The 19,683-nt window shown below is 45.3% G+C and overlaps 5 protein-coding genes across 5 annotated transcripts; 2 read left to right on the forward strand and 3 right to left on the reverse strand.

The window, feature by feature from the left end:
* Window positions 1-807: 807 nt before the first annotated feature.
* Window positions 808-4,286, reverse strand: JR316_0003069 (putative glutamate 5-kinase; the record flags this gene model as incomplete). Its single annotated transcript, XM_047888850.1, has 13 exons — window positions 808-846; window positions 1,061-1,580; window positions 1,631-1,670; window positions 1,722-1,732; window positions 1,971-2,044; window positions 2,175-2,298; window positions 2,353-2,391; window positions 2,460-2,964; window positions 3,027-3,201; window positions 3,300-3,395; window positions 3,557-3,667; window positions 3,782-3,969; window positions 4,157-4,286. 13 exons carry the CDS (start codon window positions 4,284-4,286, stop codon window positions 808-810), a joined length of 2,052 nt encoding a protein of 683 aa, XP_047751224.1.
* Window positions 4,287-9,297: 5,011 nt separating this feature from the next.
* JR316_0003070 (putative peptidoglycan-N-acetylglucosamine deacetylase) lies at window positions 9,298-10,592 on the forward strand (the record flags this gene model as incomplete). The annotated part of the gene is made up of 9 exons (XM_047888851.1): window positions 9,298-9,438; window positions 9,502-9,524; window positions 9,585-9,640; window positions 9,707-9,718; window positions 9,782-9,901; window positions 9,960-9,986; window positions 10,037-10,211; window positions 10,274-10,380; window positions 10,441-10,592. The coding sequence occupies 9 exons, from the start codon at window positions 9,298-9,300 to the stop codon at window positions 10,590-10,592; spliced, it is 813 nt and encodes a 270-aa protein (XP_047751225.1).
* A 358-nt stretch (window positions 10,593-10,950) lies between these two features.
* On the reverse strand, window positions 10,951-11,943 carry JR316_0003071 (DOPA 4,5-dioxygenase; the record flags this gene model as incomplete). The annotated part of the gene is made up of 8 exons (XM_047888852.1): window positions 10,951-11,069; window positions 11,122-11,225; window positions 11,271-11,284; window positions 11,341-11,371; window positions 11,427-11,505; window positions 11,569-11,715; window positions 11,772-11,785; window positions 11,861-11,943. The coding sequence occupies 8 exons, from the start codon at window positions 11,941-11,943 to the stop codon at window positions 10,951-10,953; spliced, it is 591 nt and encodes a 196-aa protein (XP_047751226.1).
* A 1,429-nt stretch (window positions 11,944-13,372) lies between these two features.
* On the reverse strand, window positions 13,373-14,270 carry JR316_0003072 (Alpha-(1-6)-linked fucose-specific lectin; the record flags this gene model as incomplete). Its single annotated transcript, XM_047888853.1, has 7 exons — window positions 13,373-13,471; window positions 13,522-13,596; window positions 13,661-13,732; window positions 13,790-13,867; window positions 13,919-14,008; window positions 14,058-14,129; window positions 14,187-14,270. 7 exons carry the CDS (start codon window positions 14,268-14,270, stop codon window positions 13,373-13,375), a joined length of 570 nt encoding a protein of 189 aa, XP_047751227.1.
* A 3,047-nt stretch (window positions 14,271-17,317) lies between these two features.
* Window positions 17,318-19,487, forward strand: JR316_0003073 (Cytochrome P450 monooxygenase 205; the record flags this gene model as incomplete). The annotated part of the gene is made up of 12 exons (XM_047888854.1): window positions 17,318-17,338; window positions 17,395-17,466; window positions 17,519-17,671; window positions 17,793-17,858; window positions 17,920-18,025; window positions 18,081-18,229; window positions 18,285-18,510; window positions 18,566-18,605; window positions 18,658-18,921; window positions 18,977-19,063; window positions 19,113-19,232; window positions 19,322-19,487. The coding sequence occupies 12 exons, from the start codon at window positions 17,318-17,320 to the stop codon at window positions 19,485-19,487; spliced, it is 1,470 nt and encodes a 489-aa protein (XP_047751228.1).
* Between the last annotated feature and the right edge of the window lie 196 nt (window positions 19,488-19,683).

Raw genomic sequence — 19,683 nt, forward strand, 5'->3', positions numbered from 1 at the left:
TCGCCGTCCGGTGAGCAGGACACTCCCCTTGCTTGTCCCAACACGATATCTTGTCTTCCGGAGAGCAGGAACGACACCATTTCTCATGCAGAAGTCTTGTAGGAGCCCAGCTATGCGCCGACGCCACGTATTGCCGTCCGGCGAGACGCATCTCCTCCTTCATCCCAAGTTCATTTATGCACCAACGTCGTCCAGCCTCTTTGGAGGCAGTACTATGCACCCACCCAACCTATCGTCGTCCGGCGAGATGTATTGCTGTCCGCCGAACTGGATACACCCTACTCCTCAACCAGAACCCCCGAATGACCCCGACTATTCTCTGACATGATGTGTTGGAATCTGGCAAACACGACACATTGTTGTCCGGGGAGCTTTGACCCAGTGCACTCATCCGGCAAGCAGGACTCACCCCACTCTTCATCCGATTGTCTTGTCCCAACCCATCACTGCATCGAGGAAGTAGACCCGCGCACTCTTTGTTCTATGTCCCAACCCAACGTATTGCTACCCGCCAACCAGGACTTCCCCACTCTTCATCCGGGCGCCTTAAACCCTCTGACACGACTTATTGGCGTTCGATGAACAGTCAACCCGGTGGAATGAAGTTACGCACCTATGAAGAACACGTATGACGTGTCGCCATCCCGTCCCGCCGTTCAAGTTTGCGACCCGTCGTTGTGGTTGTGTGGCAAGAAGGACGTTTGTCCCGTGACGCGACTTGCGAGTAAGTGATTCCACCTTGTGCTGACTTGAATTTCTAGATATGAGACTGAGACCCGGTGAGTGATTTCCCTGTAGATAGACCGGTTACGCCCCATTCTGGCCTTCGGGCGGGGCTAACCTCTGCTAGTACGATAAATTGAAGGTGTTGCGATGCATGGACTACGCTCTTTTTTTGGGCTATTAATAGATCTCGACATTTTACCGAGCGAAAACTCACCAGAAAAACACACAAGCGAGAGTCATCAAGACAAAATCAGACTCCAACTTCACCGTGGCCCTCATCCAGTTGGTATGTAACCGAAAGGCTCATAAAATGATTATATTGAACTTAACTTACGATTAGGGTCGTACGAGATCTGGGTCCAGAACGCAATAGAAAAGACCCCACGCACCGTTTCGCACCGCCCGCATCAGGACTGACAATAATCCCATCCCTCCACCCCGCAATCTCCCTCTTGATATACCCAACCATCAACGGCTCCGACCACAAATTATCCACCGGAATATCAAAAAACCCCTGAATCTGACTTGCATGCAGATCCATCGTAATAACATGATCACACCCCGCCACAACCAACATATTCGCCACAAGCTTCGCCGTAATCGGCGCCCGACTCTTATCCTTCTTATCCATCCGCGCATACGGGAAACAAGGGATAACAGCCGTAATCCGCCTCGCCGACGCCGTCTTGCACGCTGAGATCAGAATGAGGAGTTCCATGAAATTGTCGTTGACGTCGTCGCATCCGGACTGGATGATGAAGACGTCTTCGTCGCGCACGGACTCGGAGATTTTGACGTTGATTTCGCCGTTGGAGAATTTTTTGACGGTGACGGGGACCAGGGGCACGTTGAGCCTGTTGGGTTGGGTTATGGAGGGATGCGCGACTCGTGGAGACGGGCTCACCGCTCGGCCACAGCTTGGGCGAGCTCGGGGTGGCTATTCCCTGTGTGTGGAATCAGGGGCTGGTCTCGCTGTACCCCAACACAAAACATACCTGCAAGAATCCTGATAGAGTTGTTGTGATACATGGCAGAACAGACAGAGACAACTTTGATAGACGACAATAAAAAAGATGAGAGGATATAAACTATTGCATAGATCAAGAAATAAAAGAAACAAATGGGTGGGTGCAAGTACAGAGAGAAGAAGAGGAGAAGAGGGGAAAAATCCGATCGGCTAAATGGAAAATTATCACAAGAATCACATTTATTTGGCTCTACACTGCTCCGCAAACATTACGCACAGCCACAGTGACTGCATTCCCCTCCCGCGAGCCAATACGGCGGGGCTGCTATTGGCTGCAGAGGTAACGGGGGCCTATTGGTATTAATCAATCAATCAGAGTGTAAGCAAGAGACCCAGTCGGAGACGTAACGATTCATATTCAATATTAACGACAGATTCCATATGCATGGGGTCGGCTGAACGTAAGAAACTGCATACGCACGTACATAAGTAGTCGGCGATCGGTGTTCGCACCCTTCCATTGAGCGATCTGATTCTCAATCGCAATCAATCCATGCACCAGCACAAATCCATTAACAAAAAAAATAGCGTAACAATGCACAAAACTGCAAACTCAAACACCAACCCCCGACCGAATCGTAATATTCTCAACGACATACTCCGAATCCGCATATCCCAAAACGCGAGGCAGAAGCGCACTAAAAGTCATCCAAAAAACACATCAGCAATCCATCCCATAACACAATGCGCAATGACAGAGACTAACCTATTCAACCCTTTAACAGCCATAATCTGCGCAGAATTGTAATTCGCGAGTCCACGACCAACTTCAATGACATCACTCTCGCAGATTTCCTTCTCCTCTCCCTCCCCCTCCTCTTCCCCCCTCCCCCCCGCCAAAACAACAACCCTAACAGCCTGCCCCGCCGCAAACACCCCAACCACACCCAGCACCCCAACCGCCAACAACCGCCCCCCACTCTCCCTCTTCGCCAACACCCCATACGCACCCCCATCAACCACCACACTCCCCGACGGATTCAGCGTATTTCTCGTCCACGCTTTCAAATCGCGCAGCGGTGTAGGCGAAGCGAGGAAGAGTGTGTGTGGTGGGCGCGGGAGGACGCGGTCTATGATTTTGAATACGTTTTGTGGGGATTGGCTTGTTGTGATTACTGTTGTTACTCCCGCTGCAGTTGCTATTTCCGCTGCGATCAATTTTGTTTCCATACCACCCGTACCAAGACTTGACCCTAGCGTATTCGTACTGACTGCATCCAAAGAATAAAATTTAAAAAAAATAAATGAAATAAAAAAAGAAACCACAACACACCTTCCCGCCTAATCCCAGCAACACTCTCAACGACCTCAATCATCCTCGCACCGGGCTCCTTCCTCGGGTTCGCCGTATACAGCCCGTCCACGTCCGTCAGTAAGAAGAGATAGTCCGCGTGGATCATGGAGGAGGTTATAGCGGATAGGGTATCGTTGTCCCCAAATTTGATTTCCTGTTGGTTTGGATGTGGATTTGCATTCGCATTTGTGTGACATACGAGTTAGCTTGATGTAAAGAACAAAGAAAGAAAAGGACAAGGAATATACGCACACTAACAGAAACCGTATCATTCTCATTCACAATCGGCACCACGCCCATACTTAACAGCTCATTGAGCGTGTTCACAGCGTTCAAATACCGCGTTCGCTAGATGTAAAAGAGAGTAAATTGGAGTGAGTATCGGTAAACGTTAATAGAGATAGGAAAATAAGAATGGGCAGAGATATATCGATACGACGCGTAAAACGCAAAGAGCACGAAAAAAGAGCCAGACAAGAATAAGACCAAAAAAAACCAAAAGAACTCACATCAGAAATATCCCCCCTCGTCAACAAAATCTGCGCAATAGGCTGTTCGAGCTGGCTGAACAGGTTATCCCATAATGCTATAAGTCTGCCTTGGCCGATGGCTGCTAGTGCCTGCCCAAGTCCAAATCAAAGTAATAAAAAAGGAGGGGAAAGCGTCAGCGTCAGCGTTCACACTTCACACTTCCTTTCGTACACGGAGATATACACAGAGAAACAGAAACGCACCTGTTTCCCAACAAGACTCCCCGGCCTCCTCTCCATCCTCATCCTCCTCATCCCCACCCCAATCGCACCCGAGCTAACTAACACAACGCGATGCCCGTGCCGTTTGAGATCGACGACGACTTCGACGATGGCGGATAGTTTGGAGAGGAGGGGTTGGTGGGTTGTTTCGTGTACTATTGAGGATGTGCCTGTTGGTGGGGTGGGTGAGTATGGATGGGGTGAGTTATGTATGGAACAGTGTGGAGGAGGGGATGGGGGGTGGAGGTGGTGGTGAGGAGGAGGAGGAGGATGAGTGGGTGTGCGCAGGAGGACGAGGGGGCGAGGGGGACGAGAAGGAGGGAGGAGGGATGAATCAACGCGTCTATAAGCACTCACCAAGCTTAATCACGATCGTCTGCGGGGGCACGCCGTTCCGCGGGAGGGTAGGCGCCGGGGAGGGGGTGGTGGAAGGGGCAGGCGCGGGGGTCGCTGGTGTCGATGGTGACGGTGTGTGTGGTGAATCCATATCGTTGGTATTATGCTATATGGTTATGGTTGTGTGATTACGATGTCAAAGTCAAGGAAAGGCGATGTGTGATGTCGGGGGTGCGATTGTGGTAGTGCGGTAGCGTCAATGCCCTTTGCGATGGATGCGTGGTGTGGTACTGGTGGAGTGTGGTAGCGGCGCCAGGGGAGTGGTAATCAAGCTCCTCAAAAATCGCGACGCTAAAGCAAAAGAAAAAGCAAAAAGCTAAAGCTAAAGCAAAGGAAAGGAAATAGAATCAGCACTGAGTACTGAGTGTGAGCGCGAGCACTGAGCAAATCAAATCGTCGTATCGTCGTAAAAAGTCAAAGATCGATGACGAACAAAAACAAGAAAGTCCGAGAACGAGAACGAAAACGAGATAAGATAATAAATCGATTGTCGATGTCGATGACGATGATGACAATAAAATTTACCCGGTCGTAATAAAAGGTACGTACCGGTACGCGTTATTTCGAATCCGCGTCCGACTTCGATATCAAATCCCAAATACGAACCAGATCCACAGGGCTGTATATGTTCAGTACAGGAAAGCCTCCAAGCCTTCAAGCTTCAAGTGGAGCTGTATATATGCGCTTGCCAGCACAAGCATCCCTGAACCGTGACTTCCGAGTCATTTCCGAGTAAAAAGTTGTAGCGTGTTGCGTTGCGAACACGATTCATCATTGAGGCCCGAGGGCAGCTGAAAATGCTGTGTTCTCGTACTTGGCTCTATTTGGCTTTGACAAGCCCGATAATCCCGAAGGCCGACAACGCTAACTTGAACTTCTTGCAAGCATCTTACACTATACAGCAATAAACACATAGTCATTCATCATTCGAATTCGTCAACGCACGCGCATGCAGTCTGGAACGTAAAATACTTCGTATATATAACATAAAATAATCATGACCGTGAACGTGAATGTATATTCCGATGAGGGAGTTCTCGATTCTCGAATATCCGAGCTCAAGCCGAGTCAAAATGATGATGAAGCTGACGATGAAAATGAGGAGGATGAGAAAACCATGAATTGTAAAATACCAAAGATGTATGATGATGATGATGGATAGAATAGATAAAAGTGGATAATGGTGGGTGGTGGTGGGATAAATGCAAACCTAAACCTAATAGTACACAAAAGGAAAAAAGAGAGAAAAAGAAGAGAGGAGAGCATGCAGACCGGCCGAAACTAAAATCGACCTCCTGCCCGGGGGTGGGGTGGGGTGGGGTGGGGCGGTGGTGGGTGGTGAAGAGGGAGAATGTGAAGAGGGGGAAAGGGGAAAAGAGGAGAGATGTCGACATACAACAAACCAAACAGATTGAATAAAAATAAATAGAGGGGGTTGTAGGTTGAAGGGTTGAGTAGAAAAGAAAATAGGAGGGGGTGGAGGAGGGTTTGAGTAGATTGAAAATACGAGGAGGGGGGGAGGAGGGGGAGGGGGATATTGATAAGGTTGGATAAGGAAGGGTATGGGTATGTGTATGGACATTACACAATTTGGACAATTGGAAGCATCAACAACAAGAACAAGAACATTAACGTCAACAGCGTCAACATTAGCGTCAACAGAGTCAGCATTAGCGTCAACAGCGTCAAAAACATCAACCTGAACAGCGTCAACGACATTAACAGTAACATTTAACATTTAAACGTGGAGTCTTTTTTTATTTCTATCTCAAAAATTGTTCGTCGAAAATTGTTTGTGTTCATTTTTTTTGTTTGTGTCTTTTGTCTTTAACTTTTGTCCTTGTGTCGTCATGTTTCTATCCTGTCCTCTTCTCTTCTCACCTCTTCTCGTGTCCTCTCTTCTCCTTCTTTTGTGGAGTTGTAGGAGGTGTATATTGGGTGTTTAGATCGATTAGAATTCTACCCTCCTTTTCTCTCCCCTTTCCTCTCGAACCTCGAACCCCGTTCTACTTTTGCAATGCGCGGTTATGTGGTTGTGATGGACTGTGGACTGTTAAAATTGTGGAATGGGGAAGGGGGAAGGGGTGGGGTGGGTATAGTGTATTTATACGATTAAGTAAATAAAATGGAATGGAATGGCATTGTGGACTTTTTTTAAAGAAACTTTTAATATTTTGGTTTTGGGTTTACGGTTGTGCTACATTTACGTCAAGTACGACTCTGAACGGGTTATGACTTCTGAACGTTGAACGTTGAACCCTTATAACTCTGGGCCCGAATGCCAGACAGTGGAGAATTAGAAAAAGTGTCGGTTTTCTTTAAAATTTAATCTTTGTCTTTGTCTTTGTCCTTTGCCTTTCTACTTTTTTTCTGGACCTGGAAAAGCCATTACGCATTATCAAACACCAAAAGGAAGATTTTCTTATAGCGTAATTTGCGGTGCAAAGCGAGTACTTACTATCACGATGGTCAGGGAGATAATAGATTCATATATTTGTACAAAAGCGTGAATTCCAGAATGCACACTGGCTCTACTGGCTTTGAACTTTGCACTTTGCACTTAGTACAGCATATACACTCTGTTAAATTCAATTTTCAAAGTTATCGCGCAAACTGTAACGGTTAGTCACCGTGCCGATTTTAAGCTCAGACGGCACATGTACGATCCAGAAGAATCTTGGAAGAATCCGACTCGAGGCGACGAGGCGCCGGTCGGTTTCGTGCCCTCGTAAGTTTCCTAATGCAACACTTTTCAGCCTAATGGAGAGTAAAAGCCAATTAGAGTCTATGTACATAGAAAAAATATCTGGCTTTCCTATAATCCCTAGAAGCTGAACAGCTTCCTCGAGAGATTTTGAGACCTTAAGATCATTGGCCCTGACATGTTTCTTAGCCATTTCATTGTGAAAAATGGCCGGGACTAATTTGCACAAGTGGCGTCAACTTGGAGGTGAAGCCGCCGCACGCGGCGCGTTTCAGACGGAGTTTAAACACATCAAATGTCAATTTGCAAAGTGACGAGGTGTCAGGCAAACCTTATGGGGGAGCTTCTTGGGGCCTACTCAGAACTTGCTTTCTTCTTCTTCATTTGCTTCATCTTCACTTTTTGCATCTAATCTTGTGCAGTGTTTCGAGTGTCTTGACGTTTTGAAGTTGGAAATTAAAGGCAGCAGGCTTGAAGTTTTGGCGGAGATGTCACGGTCGTGATGTACTGTACCTTGACGGCGTATGCTCTTTTCTGAGTCTTTGTTTCATTTTTTCATTCTTTTTTTTTTCTTTCTGTAAAGTCTGGGATCGTTTTTGCTTGACGGGCGATGACTTGTCAAGGGATCAGCTGAGCCTTGCATGGTCACCTTGCTTCGTCATCCAGTGGACCAGTCTGCTTCATGAAGAGTATATGAGTGTTATGTTGGTACTTTACTGCATAGGCATACTAGTGCCAGATGGTCTCGAGATACCCAAAAAAGCAGTCTGGCAGGGTGGTGAGTGCGGTACATTATGATCTTGCTTTAACCGAATGAGTTGACGGAATTTTTGTATCATGCGATATGATAGAGATATGACAATCATCTGCTGTTATCCGAGTCAGCGTCTGGATTTATTCATTCAATTGCGAGTACTGAGTGCTCAAAGTGTTCGTTCTGGGTGATCAAGCTCAGCTGGTACGTTCATGCTTATTTTTTTTGGTTCCTGATTTTACTCTTTGTTTAAGATAGCGTCATCGTTACAGTCTATCTACGTGAGGTTCTCGACAGCGCTGCAACTAAAATAAAAGTCAATGAACACAATGCGGTGGCTGCGGTCAAGATGCGATGGATGGTACTAGAAATTGTGGCTAGCGATGGCCTTTCATACCCAAACTTCTCAGAAATAAATTCATTTCGAAATCGACGCACACACGTATGCGCAAGGCGAGAGCAACGCAATGGTGCTTCATATACAAATTACAAGACGACATCGCGTTGTATTTCTCACTCTGACTCCGCACGGGCGCCTGTATCAGCATGGTACGAGTCTACTATCGCATATGTGTCTATTGAATTTAAATTAATCACCCATATACATATCTGACTATACATCCCGATATCAATGATCCATGGCCATGGTCCGTTGACTCAGTTTCGAGAGCGATGACACTGCACCAATGTGCTACGATATGTTTTGCGGCCTGCCCAGCGACCGACACTATCGGGAATCGGGAAACGACATGTAAATCGTAAAAGTACGAGAGGGATGCGGAATCAGAATGCGGGTATTGGTAAGTGCCAATACAATAGCACTGTTATCTCTTATTGACAAAGATATTGGGATGGGAGAGAAGGGCTCTGTTGGCCGGTCCCGGTGCTTGATCATGAGTCTTGAGTCTTCAGGGTGTCCAAGGCTCCAAGCCTATAGAACGAGGCACAGACTCCGACTCCGACTCGAGTCAGCGACTCTGCGGAGAGTCCGAGCGGGAGAGTCACAACACGTACATCAAGAGTCGAAGGCTAGATTTCCGCTGACTTTCAATTGTCGTCTGGGCTCAGTGAACGCTGGAATATCTGGAACTTGAAGTATAGCCCTCTCTCGGATCCTCTGAGTCTGAGATCCGGGACGGCTCGAACGCTCTCTGGGGTCAAGTATCGCGCGCGCGCCGTTAACGCGCCTTTAGGTGACCTATGTCGGCGCTAAAAATAACACGCAATTTGTTTTTACGAATGAACCTCTTGGTATGCTCTTGGCTGATTGCTGTCTGGGTGCTTGTTGAGGACAGAGTCTAGAAGGGCACGCTCGGATTGGACGCGCTCCCCCGTTCTTGTTGGAAACTTACTCGAGACACGGATGTTATGGCATGGATCTGCGTGGATGGTGTGTAGAGCCGTAATGTTTTGCTGCCGATCCTGGCTGACTCTTCTATCAAGCCCTGATCGCTACCACTGGGGTATGTAGCTAGACCACAATGAGCGGTGAGCCGAATAACCGAGCCTCCAGATTCTGTCTTTTTACAAAACGTATAAAGACGTGAAGGTGGAGTGAGGATTTTTCCCAGTTTTATTTTGACTCTCAAGTAACTCTCCATCCCCCCCCCAATCTGACATTACACCAAACGCGCGCGACAAATCATGATCTCACTTGCTGCCCTCACCACGCTCTGTCTGGCATTCTTGGGCACCCAGGCTTTACCTACTAACTCTACTCTTGAGCGACGTGCAGCGACTGTGTACACTAAATGCACCACACCCAATACTGTTGCAATAACTTTTGTACGTATTTTCTATGTAATTCCATTCGGTTGTCGCTGACGACGAAGACTCGTTTCACATCAGGATGACGGGCCGTATTCATACACGTAAACTGACATTCTTCTTCGTACCCGGAACTTGACCGTGTTCTGACGATAACATCATAGCTACGACATTGTGAACGCCCTCGACGCTGCGGGTGCCAAAGGCACTTTCTTCGTCAGTAAGTTGTTATGCTTTCATTTTGCCATCTCGGCATTAACTTCGCGCTTTGGTTGATCTACTTTAGATGGCAACAACTGTAAGCAATTGCAACGGGATACGGTTGGTCAGGGTTATTTACGATTTCCATGTGCTCGTGCAGGGGGCTGTATATACGATCAGGCTAATGTGGACCGCGTCAAATACGCATACAACCATGGACACCAGCTTGCCTCGCACACATGGGCGCACAAGGACCTGAACACGCTTACATGGGATCAAAGTGAGCCTTCAGTTTAGTTTCTGTCTTTTATGATTTAGCTCGACTAAGCTTTTCTTAGTCCACGACGAAATGTGGCGTGTTGAGCGTGAGTACCGATTGGAGTTTTCACTTTGAAATGTTCTTGAATTTTCTTAGAGGCCCTGGTCAGGATAACTGGCGCTTACCCAGCGTTCATGCGTCCTCGTGAGTATCCTGTTCTCGATTCGACACCGCTGACCGCTGATCTGGAAATAGCATATGGAAACTACAATAGTATGGTCCTCGATGCTTCCGGCATCCGTGGTCAAGGCGTTGTCATCTGGGACTTGGAGTGCGTTTCCTTTGCTTTCCCTTGACATCGCTGCCACATTGACGAAACACAAATACATCCAGCTCCGGAGACTCCACCGGTGCCTCTGTCCAATCTTCTAAGAACACCTACAGCAGCCGAATTAGCGCCCACCCAAGCACCATCTTGGCCCTCAATCACGAGACAATTGGTATTTTCATCTTTCTTCCTGTGAGATGCGGTGCTGAGTAAGCGCCCAAACTTGTTTTAGAAACCACGGCACACCAGGTGTTGCCATATGCCATCCAGCAGTTGAAGGCAGCTGGGTATAGGCTTGTAACTGTTGCAGAGTGCCTTGGAAAGCCTGCTTACCAGAGCGTTGTTGCACCTTCTCCTCGCGATGTTCGTGTTTCTTTGACTTGATTTAATTGTTTGAATTCTGACCTTGAAGCTTACTCGCAGTCTTCCTGGCACTGTTAATTTGACTGTTAGTTTGCAGCTATCTTGGACATTTCCGTTGAACTTTGGACTGGACTGTGGACAATCTAATCCTTGTTACCGGTTTATTAGTTTTTACTTTACTTCATGATCTTCCTATCACTTCTAATCATGAAATCCTGCTTCGTAATTGGACATTTTCATAATAACTAGCTTTTACAGTGTCACTCCTTTGCATTTCGTTCAATAGGTATCCTTACATTTTACATTTTTGTAATCGATCGAAAGTAGGGTCTGTCGGGTACCAACATGCAACCATTGTTCAATCCCATCAAAATCTCCTTCATACTCTTGGAGGAGCGCGTGCGGCTTCCTTCTCGGACGCCAAAAGATGCTCGACGTTAGCGCCAAGTTTCATGCGCATTTCGAGTGTCAGCTGGGGCTTCGCAGAATAGCCAAGTCCTGCCAAAAGGAATTGAGTTATCTCTGTCCTATATGCTGACAAATGACGCACTTAGTGAGGGGTATTGGAGCGGTATCTCTTCGCTTCTCAAAGGCAAAGCAGTCAAATCAAGGGGGTAAGAGGGTCCAATCCATGCTACACGGGTGTCGTGGTCCCTAATTTTTCATTAGCCAATGTAATACTAATAATATTATATGAACTCAGCTGACTTTCGCTAGAAGAATAGGTCAAGTTAGTATCTAGATTCTAAGAGTGTAGAATAGAAAGTACCTGCTCTCTGGTCAATGGATGGACAAGAATACTGGAACGATAATTTGATATGGATATATTCTTCGGATTTAAAGATGAACTCGTACCTAAGATTACCTCGATTCATGCATAAATATGAAAAGACGGCTGAGAATGTTTCCTGAGGGACCCAGATCTCGTACGACCCTAATCATAAGTTAAGTTAAATATAATCATTTTAGAGAAAACATGAACCTTTCGGTTACATACCAACTGGATGAGGGCCAATAGGCGCCGTGTTCACTCGAAAGAGTGGTACCGCAACGAATGCACCGTCTCTGCGCAAACGGAGAACAGAGTCCCGCAGTTTGAGAGCAGCCGCATTTTCTTCTGCATTATTCTGATGGAAATATATATCTGCAAAAGCACATATATGTCGGTAATATCTCATATAAAACAGTCAAAGTACATACGAAAATGCCATTCTCTAGCAAAGGTAGATTACAATCGTCATTGATGGGTCAGCAATGATCAGCCGAACTTCGCACAGTGAAGGCTTTACTTGATTTCGCTTTCCACTACTTGTTTCAGTTCCAGAGGTATCCGCACAGGTGCAGGTGTTGAAGGTGTTGAAGCGGTTGACATCAGTACTCTTAAGGTATCCTTGATTGTGGGAGAAGAGAAACAAGGGTGATCGCATTGCTCATTTCAAACCCCTATGGCGGGGATCTAACATAACACAGCCACTTGATCACGAACGCGGTCTTTGCCGCTTCCGGTTTCCCACAAACCATCTGTGAGGCCCCTATCTGATCTCAGGTGTCCCCATAATGTCATGTCCCAACGGTCGAATAACGTTATAACTTCGAAAGAGTTTGTGGAAAATTTTCAAGTTGACTTGAGTTGAAGGCCGTCGCTTCGCACGGCGGTATGATTCCTTGATTTTTTGACTATGATTTCACATTTACAGAGTGGAATTAAATTGTTCGACTGTAAGCTGCCACGCTACAAAGGCGACTTCCGAATCTTCAAAATTTACTCTATCTTTACCGCTTGTGATGCCGTTATGATATCTGGCTCATAGTGCTTTCATCGGAAACGCAATGTAAAGCATGCTGTTCCAAAGTTGAGTTCTGAATTTCTACATATGTCACATATTAAACTTAATTTTGTTGCGTACATGGATCGGATCGAATCATTAATGAATCTTTAACCCTTCTACTGAGGCAATGTATTGCTTCGCCCCTTTAAAACCAGGTAGAGAAGTAACCGATAGTGAAACTGTACATTTCTGATTGGTGTTGCCTAAGTCAGTCAGTTCGAGACATGATATTCATCGATAGCTATACAATTTGGGCGCAGTTCATGAAGTCCACTAGGAAATACAGATGGAGATTCCAGTCGATATTACCGGATAGAGGAACCTGACCAAAACAGAGTCAAGTACACGATAAGAATGCGGCACGCTAGATATTCAGACCTATTCAGCGGTACTACTAGGTGAAGGGAATGATGGCCTCAGTATGTATCACATAATCTGCACATTTAAGAAAATAAAAAACACAAATCTAACATTGCCCACCCGCAGATGGCCCGGGAAAAAGAACGAGCCTATACTCCGTATAGGACTCATAAAACAAGTAAGTGTTTAAAGCAGCTAGATTTATGAAAACTACCACAACAGTCAGACAATCAGGGAAAAAATCAGTCTTGTCCAAAACATCTTGTCAAAAATTTCTTTCTAGTAGTAAAAGCCAAGTGGATCACCGCTCATCTACATCCAGACAGATAGCTGGAAGAGAGAAAATTGCAGGAAAAACTTCAACGAAATTCATTCTGATTCACTATAAATGAATCTACCTCAAAGCATAGGTAGAGTAACACACATTCATTTTATTTTAGGTACAAATTGTTCGTCGATACTGGCTTTCAACAACTGTAATTTCATTTTTATATATTTGTTAGATATTACCACATAAGCACTGTTTGTTAATAGGTCAATCATGCTACCAACTGCTAAAATATCCTTTGGAGTAGATATCCTCATTGCAGTAGGATGTATGTGCTCCCCCGTTTATTGTTGCAAGAAGCTGGGCTTCTCGGATGTAGCGGTGAAGCCTCTGTGGTATACATTGCTTCCCCACTGAGCGACCCATCGGTTGTCGCCGAATTGCTAATAAAATATTAGCCTCGAATGATGCTTTAAGCAAGTATTTGACTTACCAAGTTGGCAGTGCACTTGTAAGTGTCACCATCACAGGTCAACTTGGTGACGGGGACAGGGGCGAAGTTAGGTTCCTAATATAGTAAACAAATTGATAGAATCAGCGTTAACTAGTATGATCGAGTGACATAACTTTACCTCAACGGAAGGAGCGAAGGTGTGGAAAACATTCGCGCTCCATTGAGCAACCCAGCGGCCGTCACCAAATTTCTACGTACAATAGGCTTCGTTCAATGGTTAATTATATATACAATTGATCATACGCACCAAGTTGGCAGTGCACTTGTATGTATCACCGTCGCAATTCAAGGCGGTGACAGGAACTGGGGCCATGGCCATGCGGGCCTATCGAGAGCAGTGAGTTCAACTGCTCGATTTAACAAATCTTTTACTTACAATAGTTTCCTTGTGATCGATGCCACCGAAAAGGCCAGTGTGGAAGACAGCTGTGTTCCAATCGGCGACCCATCGGCCATCACCGAAATCCTAGAGACTTGTCAAAAACTTGCTAAAGAACTTGTGAAATATATCGTACGAGAGACGCAGTGCATTTGTAGGTATCTCCGTCGCAGACGAGCTGGGTGACTGGCACAGGGGCTACAAGGTCCTTGATTAACAACGTCAGTGGCGACCAAAGGCCAAAATATCAACGTCAAGGTCGTACATCAGAGTGGGAACCACCGAAGGGGAATGCTGCAATTGACTGAGCGGCAGCCAGGAGGGCAAGGAAGCTAGCGGTAAAGTTCATGGTAATCGTGAGTGTATATGCGTTTAACTATCCAGGTGGATGAGTGAAGTTCAACAGCAAATTCAAAGTCCTTTTATACGTTTTTCGATGATCTCTAATCTCAACATCACTCAAAACAGCGATACAAAAGGGGATGGTATAGCTTTGTTTGTGACTGGGAATTGAGTAAGTTTGGTAATAGAATCAGTAGATTCCTGTAAAGGTCTGGGGCCCCAATCTGTCATGGAGCCTTGGGAAAGGTATATTGCCACCATCCTACTTCGGTGATCGATCAGTTCCGGTCGAATTGACTTTATTTGCATCTTCCCAGAACGAATAAGGTGTAATAAATAGATTGTCCAAGAGAAATACCAGGTTTGCTGAGGAAGATTTGCTTGCCGCGTTTTTTCTCCATTCCAGCAAGACTTGTAAAATGTACAAAGAGAATAGTCAACAGGAGATATCCGGTGCTTGGTGACATTCGTCTTGCTCCAGGGATAGCCTGCTCGAGAAAAAACTCATACAATGGTTTTGGTCCGCCTTATTCACGTTGAAATATGAATGTCTGATAGTACTTCAAAGCTAAAAATAACACTATGTAATACTGTGAATCAATTGTCTTCTATTATTTTTCTATCAGATTCATGTTGATACATTGAGTCAACTTGGAATGCAAAGGGACGCTCTTCTACAAACTTCGGTGATTCGGCCTAATGGGCTAGTGATATCATGATAGATGTGCTTCTTGTCAATTTAAAAGCTACTATTCTTCCCATTAAATTTGGCATCTAGAAGGTGGGGCAGTTCCGTGACCTGTTCCCTGAAGTTGTCAATGTGCATTGTTGAATGAAACCTTTGTCATTTGTGCTAAGAAGTCTATGAATATCACAATTCTCGCCCTCGGGTACGTTAATCAAATTAAACGAGCCCCGCGTTCAAATTCAAATCATCTTATTTTCAATGACAGTATATTGTTGCTCTTCACTTGTTTTTTTAAACTTACAAGGACCATAACGCTCCCAATTCAAAGTGGGCGTCGAATATACAAGCAAGTTAGTTGAACAATTAATCAACATCGTAGATACTCTGTCGGAGATTCGGTCTTCTCGTTTACATTAACGGCTTGGAGTAACCTTTCGCCTTTGGCAATGCTTCCATGCCGCTTGTCTTGGATGTCTGATTAATATTATGATCTGGGACCTGATCAATATCCACTTATCAATTGTAACTTGGGCGGGCAATGTTTTCTCTGCGGCTGCGTTTCTCGTCGGTAAGTGTATTCTACAAGACGGTACTTGACAGCAAGATTGTTCCAGGGGCTACTCAGCCACATGTTCTCTCCTCTGACGTTAATAAATGTGAGTCAGTTATCCACATCTTTGGTTATTAAGCTGCGTTACGATAACACGTGTATGAGAAAATATATCAATGTTATATTCCTTGTAAGCCTCGACAATCGAAACTCATATCTGGATCCTATGGATAAAGCTACGCACTTATTTTTTGGTCTTGTCCTTCTGCATCGTGAAGTTAGAAAGACATCCAATTTAGATTGTTCTATCTTTTCAAAGAGCTTGGCAGCGCTTTTGCCTTCGCTAAACTTGGAGTACAGCATTTGACTGGAATGCATAATTGAGTAGATGTGAATATACCAAAAGCTCTGTGATGCACTTACTTTGGCGTGCTCAATGCTCCGTTCGTGTCCTGTTCAATTACTTACCCCATGTTTTTGCTGTTTTGCTGACTTGTATGTACTAAAAGTATAATACGGGTAGGCACTAGATCGGCCCCCGAATTGAGCGCGACAGCGGCCCTTCAACGCTCAGACGCGATAACATTCCCTCTTGAAAAGCAACGTCGGCATCGGTGGAGCGGCACCAAAATTAGGTAGGTAAACCGTATGACCCTTTGTGAGCACTTAGAAAGCGAAGTAGACACAGTTCTTCCAGCGACCTTGATGTGATGCCAGCGAATCAACGACTGTCGATCCTTCCACAATTACGAGCACCATCCATATGTCAATCGATGGGTAATGCGAAGAGAAGGATGCATAGTGGCGCATCAGCTTGAATGAGCAAACGTGCGACGGCAACGTCACAAAACGAGTCAAACTAGGTATCAAGCACAATTCTTCATTTTCGGACTTCGAGAAGATATGAGAAATTGGCCCTCTTTCGCGGTTTGCCGTCTTATTCCCGTCCTTATAAATTCCCACGATAATTGGTTGCTGTTGGATGGACAGTAGAACACGGATTATAGGATTGTGAACAGTTTGTACTGCCATGTATTCTATTAAAATAAATGGAGTAAAATTGTAGCATGGTACCATGTATGATAAACCTTGAATAATGGCATACATTATTCTGTACACTTTACAATCTTTTTCATTATGATACATGCCCTCCGCCGAGTTATTAGTAGAATACATGAGAAGAAATAGTTTTTTAAATATTTGTAAGAATTCTTAGAAGGACCGTGCAAAGTGAGCATACCTTATGATACAATGTTCCGGTTTTTTTTTTTGAATATGTGCGTATGCACAAAATGAATCGGAGATCGAATTTTGATGGGAGTAATCGACGCCGGCCGCGCTTATGACTGCATTGTTCCTCACATCCTCCTCAACTACGTAAAAACACATTCACGCTAATCTGATCCATTGCGCAAGTATTCACCTGCTGTAGACGCTGCCTAGGAATTATCGGACACGGAAATACACTGGGCACTATCCCAGCGGGTTGACAACGCTCTGATAATAGCCGGTATCCGGGAGTCCGGATGTAGCATATACATTGATGGTGCACACGGAGTAATGTACTTCCTTATAACCTTTCTAGAGTACTTGTTCATCTGTTGTCTACAAAAATTAGGAAATCCCCTGGAGACGACGAGTTTGTGTAACTCGGTGGCATCTTTATATGGGCAACTCTTTGCAGGTCTTGGGGTCTTTCGTGGCCTCTTTAAGTGTATATCTGGGTTTCCAACTCTTCCGAGAACTGTATGATATCTGGACATCTCCTATAAACGTGCTTCCAGGACCACCGAATTCTAGTCTCGTATGGGGAAACATGATCGAAATTCGTGACGCTGTAGGCTTTGAATGCAACTCTAGGTTGTGTTATACTGATTATCGTGTTTGGGACAGGAAAACTCGGTCAAACACGAAGAATGGGTTAACCAGTACGGCTCGACGATCAGATACAAAGGGTTCTTTGGGGTATGCTCCCACTTTCTTCCGGCTAAACACTAATGCTTCAACATTGTGTTAGAGAAGTCGCTTTTACACCGTAGATGTCAAGGCAGTAAACCATATTTTGATGAACAACAATATATATCAGAAGCCGGAATCGGTGCGTTATAATTTGGGACGAATCCTTGGAAATGGGGTATTAGTGGTGGAGGGAGACAAACACAAACAGCAGGTGCGTAACGGTAGCGCACTTTGAAGCAGGGACTGATAAGGGCTCGCCCAAAGAGAAGAATCATGGTGCTACATATCCGTTGTTATACAACGCGAATTCATCTCATCGAGGTCATCTCTAGAACCCAGCGTTTGGTGCTGTGCAAATCAGAGAGTTGACAGAGATTTTCATTGAGAAATCTATCCAAGTAATGTGATTTACTCTCGCAATGGCATGTATATACTCACCATCTACTTCGAAAATTCCAGCTTCGCGACGCGTGGGCATCAGAAACCAATAAAGAAGGATCGAATGGCAGAATTGACGTGCTATCGTGGCTCAGCAAAATGACGCTTGATGTGATTGGGATCGCAGGTACGTCTCTCTGTTGAATTTTTCTCATGAAAACACGAACAATTTAATACTACAGGTTTCAACTACAAGTTTGATGCCCTATCAACTGATCCGACAAAGAAAAAGAACGAGTTGAACGAAGCGTTTTCAACCATCTTTCGTTCGGGCACTCGTATGTCCTTAATTCCTATCATCAGAGGACTGGTTCCCGCTTTGCGTTTTCTTGTATGTCAAATGAACCCAACCGGATTGTTAATGTTAACGTGAATGGTCTATCTAGCCGGCTGAAAACGATGCAGAAGCAAAGATTGCATCAGAAACAATGGCCCGCATCGGAAATGAATTGTTGAGAGATAGTAAGGCCGCTGTACTGGAAGAAGATAAAAATGGTAAAACTGTGAAGGCATCTTTCCAGAGACGCGACCTTCTGTCCCTTTTGCTCAAAGCCAATATGTCAACCAATCTGCCAGAAAATCAGCGAATGTCAGATGAAGACGTTCTCGCCCGTATGTCAATATCTCTTGTTCATTACTTGATAGAAGCTCATAGTTCATTCACCAGAGGTTCCAACATTTTTAGTCGCAGGCCACGAGACAACAAGGTGCGATCAGCTGGTCCCTGTGGTATTTCATGTTCCTGATAGTCAAATAAAGTACTGCGACAACCTGGGCATTGTATCACCTCACTCAAAGCCCGGAGGTTCAACGCAAACTTCGCAACGAACTTCTTAATGTCTCAACGGACAACCCAACTATGGACGAACTGAATGCTTTGCCATATCTCGATATGGTTGTCCGGGAGTCGCTGAGAGTCACCCCTCCTGTACCATCCACCATGCGTATAGCCGAACAGGACGATGTCATTCCCCTTAGTCAACCAGTCAAAGATAGACACGGGAACATACTGGACAGAATCAGGTCTTGTCCACTCATCCTCCGCCCTTCATAACACCAGACTCAATTATACTCCCAGAATAACTAAGGGCCAAACAGTCCTAATTCCCATTCTCGCTTTGAATCGCGCAAAATCCATTTGGGGTGAAGATGCGGCTGAATACAGGTAAGAGGGAATGTCATTCGACCATTTTACTTTTGTGACCCTCTTTTAGACCTGAAAGATGGCAACATATCCCTGAGGGTGCAGGAACCATTCCCGGTGTCTGGGGAAATATGATGACCTTTCTCGGTGGACCTAGGGCGTGTATTGGATACCGCTTTTCTCTAGTCGAGTAAGTATGAATGATTGGCGGCGCAATACTTTTTGGGGCTGCCACTATTTCTATGTGCTGCCTTGCTGAATTATCTTAATTTCTTTTAGGATGAAAGCTCTGTTGTTTACACTCATTAGGGCATTTGAATTTGAGTTGGCAGTAGATCCAAGCGACATCATGAAGAAGTCGACTATAGTCCAACGGCCCCTCCTGAAGTCGGATCCCGAGGGTGGAAACCAAATGCCGCTGATCCTCAGATCAGTCAAAGTGTAGAGACTGCCCCGTCAGCTTGGTATGATAGTGTAGGATATTTATGGGGGTCTATTTTGACTGATGTCTGTACTCCTAAACTTTTATCTATTTGAGTCTATACCCTCCTTTCTTCAGTGTGAGTGTCGAATTTTCAAAAATCCAACTCCTTGGCCACGCTGCTGCCAATTCCTGAACCCCCGCCTATCCCTTGAATGAG

The sequence above is a fragment of the Psilocybe cubensis genome, chromosome 3 (genome assembly GCF_017499595.1).
Source record: "Psilocybe cubensis strain MGC-MH-2018 chromosome 3, whole genome shotgun sequence".
Taxonomy (NCBI): Eukaryota; Fungi; Basidiomycota; class Agaricomycetes; order Agaricales; family Agrocybaceae; genus Psilocybe; species Psilocybe cubensis.